This window comes from Pleurodeles waltl, chromosome 7 (genome assembly GCF_031143425.1).
Source record: "Pleurodeles waltl isolate 20211129_DDA chromosome 7, aPleWal1.hap1.20221129, whole genome shotgun sequence".
Taxonomy (NCBI): Eukaryota; Metazoa; Chordata; class Amphibia; order Caudata; family Salamandridae; genus Pleurodeles; species Pleurodeles waltl.
In genome coordinates this window covers 22,059,608-22,066,273 of record NC_090446.1, presented here as the reverse complement: position 1 = coordinate 22,066,273, position 6,666 = coordinate 22,059,608, and the positions used below count along the sequence as shown (strand labels likewise).

General features: G+C 40.7%; 1 protein-coding gene across 1 annotated transcript; it reads left to right on the top strand.

The window, feature by feature from the left end:
* Window positions 1-424: 424 nt before the first annotated feature.
* On the top strand, window positions 425-1,360 carry LOC138246741 (olfactory receptor 5V1-like). The gene has a single exon (XM_069201506.1). It carries the CDS (start codon window positions 425-427, stop codon window positions 1,358-1,360), a length of 936 nt encoding a protein of 311 aa, XP_069057607.1.
* The last annotated feature ends 5,306 nt before the right edge of the window (window positions 1,361-6,666 follow it).

Genomic DNA, 6,666 nt, shown 5'->3' with positions numbered 1-6,666 from the left:
CAGTACATGCATTTCTGGAAATGTACATTGTTTTGGATCCTATTTCTGCAAATTAAAAAAACTTTGAACTTTAACACCCTGCCATTGCAGTTCTGCAGGGGTTCACAACTTGAATTGAAGACAAATTGGCCTTTAAAATACCCAATACATAACTCAAACCCCTATGGTCAACTGAACATCTCTGCAAAAATTCCAAACACATTTCAGATATAGAGCACCACGGAAATACTGTTGTTGTCCTGATTTATGTGGCGTAGTTCAGGTAAAAACTTTCATACAGCACAAACAGCCCTAGAAAGAACACCAATGACACACCAAGTGTGCACTGTAGGACATCACATCAAGACTAACCAACCACTGACATGTTCTGAAGAAATTAAAATTGCAAAGTACTGCAGAGACAAGAACTCATGAGACTTTACAAATGAAAATAGATAATGGGTCCTTCACAACTGATTTTTTTATTATTGGTTTTTCCGATTTCCCCTACCTGCAAGGCCCCCTCTTTGCTATATTTCTACTGATTTACCTTATCACTCTAGGAGGAAATCTTCTTATTGTGGCATTGATTTGCCAAGATTCACACCTGCACAGTCCCATGTATTTCTTCCTTGCCAACCTGTCATTCATTGATGTCACCTTCACCACCACCATCTTCCCAAAAATGCTAGTCAACTTTTTTGGACAAAATCCCCGAATCTCAATGAAAGAATGCTTCATTCAGTTATACTTTTTCATGGCCATGGTGTGCGCAGAATTCCTCCTTCTCACAGTCATGGCTTATGATCGGTATGTTGCTATCTGCAATCCCTTGCGCTACACTGTCATCATGAACAAAGTGGTGTGTTCTCAGCTCTCAACGGGAGCTTTGATGTTTAGCTTCATGGAACCGATACCACACACAGTCATGATCTCTGCACTGTCTTTCTGTGGTTCCCACCGGATCAACCACTTCTTCTGCGACATCACAGCCCTAATGAAGATCTCCTGCACCAGCACGCGCAGCATCGAGATGCTCATCTATGCCATCGGTTCGGTGGTTGGGATGTTCTCCTTAATTCTGATTCTCATCTCCTACATCTACATCATCTTGGCGATCCTGAAAATCCAGTCTGTTGAGGGCAGATCAAAGGCCTTCTCCACCTGTGCGTCTCACTTGTCTGTAGTGATTCTGTTCTACGGGTCTCTGATCGTTATGTACCTGCGGCCCCCCTCAATGTACTCTCTGAGCCAGAACAAAATCTTCGCCCTCTTGTACTGTGCAGTTGTCCCTCTGTTCAACCCGCTGATATACAGTCTGAAAAACAAGGAGCTCAGGGATACACTGTTAAATGCCAGAAGGAAATGTGCAAAACAGTAGTGGAAAATATTCAGAACTGATTCAGTGAGAATGACTGCCTTACTAATAATGATAGAGGGCCTGATTTAGATTTCAGGGGAGGAGTTACTCCGTCACATCAGTGACCAATATCTCATTCACTGAAACCTCAATCCAATAGGCAAATGGGATTTAGATTTCAATGGCTAGGATATCCTTCACTGTTGTGAAAAAGTAACCCCGCCGTCAAAATCTAAATCAGGCGTAGTGTTTGTGCTAACGAAAACAGGCAGAATTAGATCTTTCAGTCACTGTCATATGCCTCGATGCACTTGAGCTGGTACATGACACAGTGGCATAGATGCCTAGAAGTCTTCTAGGATTTTAGTAAATTTAGATCAACAGAAATCAGTATCTTACAATAGGTCAAAACTGGGCAAACAGCAAGATATTTGGAGCACTCTTGATGTTGCAACGCTAATAAACAATGTGTGAAGCAGCTATATTTTTTCCCATCTTGCAAAGTACTCCTGGTTCTAGGGCAGCTGTAGTTCATTTTCCATTCATGAGTGAGCCCCATGCAGTTTGTTTCCTTAATTTCCTTCACTGCGTGTCAACTGTGGCACAAAAGGTGAAGAATGGGTCAAAAACACGAAAATTGCTGATTTCTTCAAATGCTGGCAGGGCAAATAATAAAATCACACCTCTGCAGTAAAATATAAATGATAATCCAAGTTCTCTCAGTTAAAGGCACAGAAGGAGGATTATAAAGCGGGTGAGCTTCTTATTTTGAATGACTTTTATACAATAAAGTATCCAAGTTGGTGAATTTAACATGCTTTAGTTGTGTATCCACCCTATGTTTTCACCCTAAGGGTTCAGGAAAAATATCTCACTCTTGAAGCGCTAAAAGCTGTAAAATGAGCTACCTAGAGTAGACCATGATGATGTCATGACTGGGTCACCAGATGTGAATAGCAAGGTAGATCTTAATTTGTCCTCCACGGGGAGCTGACGAGGGTTACAAATTTATGATTATTCTTCTGCTTACACAGATTTATTGCAGAAAATATTTCATGTGTCATTAGTATTTGTGGAGAAACCAGGTCACAAAGTTGATCCATTGCTGCTGTTTGCAACACTTGCAGATGCTTTGCATCACCTCATTGGCAATGCAAGCCTATAGTAAATGTGGGTCATAGTGTTACAAGCCATCTAGCTAGATGTTCTAGTGAAGATGTTACATCCATATGTTACATCCAGATGTTACGGCCATACTAACAATCAGCAGGATTATTGCCATTTCTAGATCTATATTCAACACTAAGGCTCTCATTATAACCCTGGCGGTCGGTAACCGCTAGGGTTATTGTGGCAGTATTACCGCCAACAGGCTGGCAGTACTGCCAGCCATATCATGACCGTGGCGCTTTTGCCACGGTCATACAGCATGGACTGGCGGTATACCACTATAGCGGTCCCGGCGATCGTAATCTGCCAGGGCAGCGCTGCAAGCAGCGCTGACCTGGGTATTTCGACTCCCCTTACCGCCAGCCTGTCCATGGAAAGACTGGCGGTAAGGGGACTCGGGGTGCCCCTGGGGGCCCCTGCACCGCCCATGCCATTGGCATGGGCAGTGCAGGGGCCACCAGGCATAGCCCCATCGTGCATTTCACTGCCCGAATTTCAGGCAGAGAAATGCGCCACGGGTACTACTGCACCCGCTGCACATCAGCATTGCTGCATGCTCAATTACGAGCCAGCAGCAATGTTGATGTGACTTTTCCGCTGGGCCAGCGGATGGTAACACTGTTACCATCCGATGGCCCAGCAGAAAAGTCGAAATAGGGAGCAAGAAATACCGCCAGCACTGGCAGTATTCTGGCGCCCCCAGCCTCGGTGGTCTTCTGAGAAGACCGCTGAGGTTGTAATGAGAATTGTCATAACAAATGAGGCAAACCCTTATAACCCTTAGACCTGGGTAATTAAATATAGATCAACAAATTAGGTCAATTCGGAGGAAGTATATGCCTAAACTCCTATGGCATTTCTAATACCTTTTCAATCAAATCTAATCTCAAATAAATGTATAATACTTTCAAACAATTTATATCACCATTTAATAATTATTTTAATGAAAAAATATATCTCCTTCAATCATAAAAAACATCTTTATAAAGTAGGTGCTCCCATTAAACGGCACAGTGAAAGTGCAAATTGATGTACGCGCAAAAGTGTTATGTACAGTATATACACAAATGTGGTTAAAAAAGGTTGTAATGAGGGCCTAAGTTGTATTGATGAATAGTCAATGACACCTCAACAACTCAATTGTTATGGGTTCTCATCTTATGGTTGGTTTTCCTCTTGATCTAAGTCCTTCGTAATGGACATTTAATTATCTTCAATTACAAGCAAAGAAGTTTGTTCTTTCTTCTTCAAAAAAGTATACTATTGCATGTTAAGCAGCCATGATAGTTTCTGTTGCAGCTATTTGAGTAGGATGGCCAAGATAGCTTTCAACTAACTCTAAATTCTGAGAAATCACTTCATTAACTACAGAGCATGCATATGGCTCCTTTGTCACCGTGTTGTCTCTGCCACAGATCAAATACTACACAAACTGAAGAATGTTAATGCAGATATCCTGACAAAACTACAGGAAAATGCCCTAAGCATAACAGTAAATAGGTGCAACATTTAAACTGTGTGAATCTTAGCTTCTATACCTAAAGGTGGTCAACTTCAGGAAACAGTAGGGTTAGCAGTGTGCTCGGGGTGGAACAAACAGGCTTTTAGGGTATGCAGTGTATTCTTTTCTGATTTGATTTTTGCACCAGCTTCTTTCATGGATATACTCTGATGATACACACAAATGACCGATGCAGTAAGGTAAGTGGGAGAAATTGAATAAATTTGAAGGAACGGTAATTATGTAATGAAACATCCAAGAGACAAGAGTCAAGGAGCCAGACATACATCGGGGGTACTGAGACACAGCTGAAGAGATTTGGGGTGAAATGTTGGCTTTCTGAAAACATAGAGGAAAGAGATAAAAAATAGAGGGGTCTTCTCTTCAAATAAAGAAGGAATCCTACTGGACCATAAAACATTTTTGACTAGCGTTATTGGATCTCCTTGATGGTAAAGAAGGCTGAGCATGTCAAAAACAACTTCTGCCACTATATACTACTCACAGGAATCCATCAACTGTGCTTTTCGTATATGTACAATGCATATAATACAACGGCCACATACACAAACACTCACAACATACACAGATTACATTAGGTGGGAAAACAAGGCATAAATCTAACTGTCTACTGGCAAGATGCTCTCAGCCAATGCCAACTAACAATTGTTTGTGGTTAACCCTCTAATTACAGACTAGTGAAGGAAGATCTTTAAATGAGCCCTTTTCATCATCATCATCATCATTATCATGTCTCTTTGTCTCAGCTAAAAGCCATAAAAGTAATCATCACAATAAAACAATACATACAACCATGAATACAAGCATAATCCTAGATACCCCCTGTTACAACGTTTAGGCTAAAAAATCTATTTACAATTTTAAACAGAATACATTGCATTTAGGAATAAAAGGTCCAATAAAAAGATAAAGCACACTCCCCAAAGTAACTAATCTGGGCCAACTCCCCTTGTTCAACGTACAGACCCTGTACCACTGTTTGGTTAATCCAGACTATGTGAAAAAGCACTGACATAATCTTTGCACACAAAAGGTTAAAACTCTTAATGTTTGAATGATGTGTACACTCTGAATCACTCTTCTAAGCTGCCTGCCCTGGATATGGAGCACTATGCACAACGTTGTTTCTTTCTCTGACTGCTTCCTATCGCAGAACACTTCTCCCTCTATACTGCTGAACCTCTACATGAAAAATTGTCTGTGCCTTTCTTCTGCTTGATTCCTATCCTTTCTTTTTTCAAAATGACACTACTCCTACCTTCATGCTCTGCATTCTTTCCATTTCCATTTCTAGGTATAGTCTCCTCTCATCCCCACCTATCTGCCTTAAACCCTCTTGTTGTAATTCTGCAATTGGCTGATACTGCATTTCTTAGATCACAACCTCTCCTCTTTAAATCCTAATCCTGTAATCTAACATTACCGAACCACCAACAGCCTATCTATCTCACCAGTTCTTCATCTGAACCCGCATAGCCCCCACTAATGATCAGACCTAACTAGTATTATTATAACCTAGCACAAAATAAGTAGAGTAAAAGCATGCAATTTTTCTTGAGAGCACATGACTTATCACAATAACCACAGGATTAACCACTAACTTTGGGTGAGAATGCTATTCGCCCTAAAGCACTTCAACACTCTTCAGGGGTAGTAAGTGCTATGTAAATAAAATGGCGATTTCAAATACAATCACAACATTGTGAAGGGTAAATTGTGGAGGTGGGAATGTGTCAAAAAATTATTGGTGCAGATTTGTTTGATCTCCCTCTGGTCACCTCTTTTCAGCACCGGTAAGCCCAAAAATCACTTCCCTTTTAGGACTCTTAGTGAAGCTAAAAATATGTGCTACACACAAGCTAGCAAGAGATGGGTAAATGCAAATGAAAATGCAGCTATTGATCATTAAGTGAGACTGTAAGAGAGAGGACTTAAATTTAACTTAAATTAACTTCAGCAATCTCAAAATTATACTCCTAACCAGCCAGTAAAGTCCAATGAAATGGACCAAAACCAAGCTCATTGTTGTCAGGTACAATGCTGTATTTATGTTATTCTAAAACTGGCAGAATGTGAGATTTTCCCCGACTAGTACTTGCTGGTCCATCAGTGGCATTTGAAGAAAAGCTATGATGGACTTCTAAGGAAAGTAGACATAAAAAATTAACAAAATAATCAGGTCAGTGTCATAATTCCAGCCTGGCCAGCTGCAAGTTTGGAAGGAACTACTTTACTTCTTGAATCACAAAATAAGAAAAAGAATGAGATGTATTGTCCTTGGTAATTTAAGGTAAGTTAAGGCAACCACTGACACGCTGCATTTTGTACTAGATTTATCAGCACTGCAGAAGTACTACTCACTTAGTATAAAATGCTATTTGCAAACCTACTTTTAAAGACCTTTGCCACTGCCTCTCCTCTCTTTTCTGTGCAGATGTTTCCTTTTTTTTGTACTCATCACCTTGCAAACGTGCCCCAATATCCAATATTAAATGTTAACACCTCCTTAGGAAGGTGGAGTGTGGGGGGTGTCTAATCCTTTCAGGTAGGGTCTTAGGCTGTTGCTGTAACATGGATGTTCAGAGCTTACTTGGTGCTGACATTTGCACACATTTGCACACTTAAGATTAAGGTG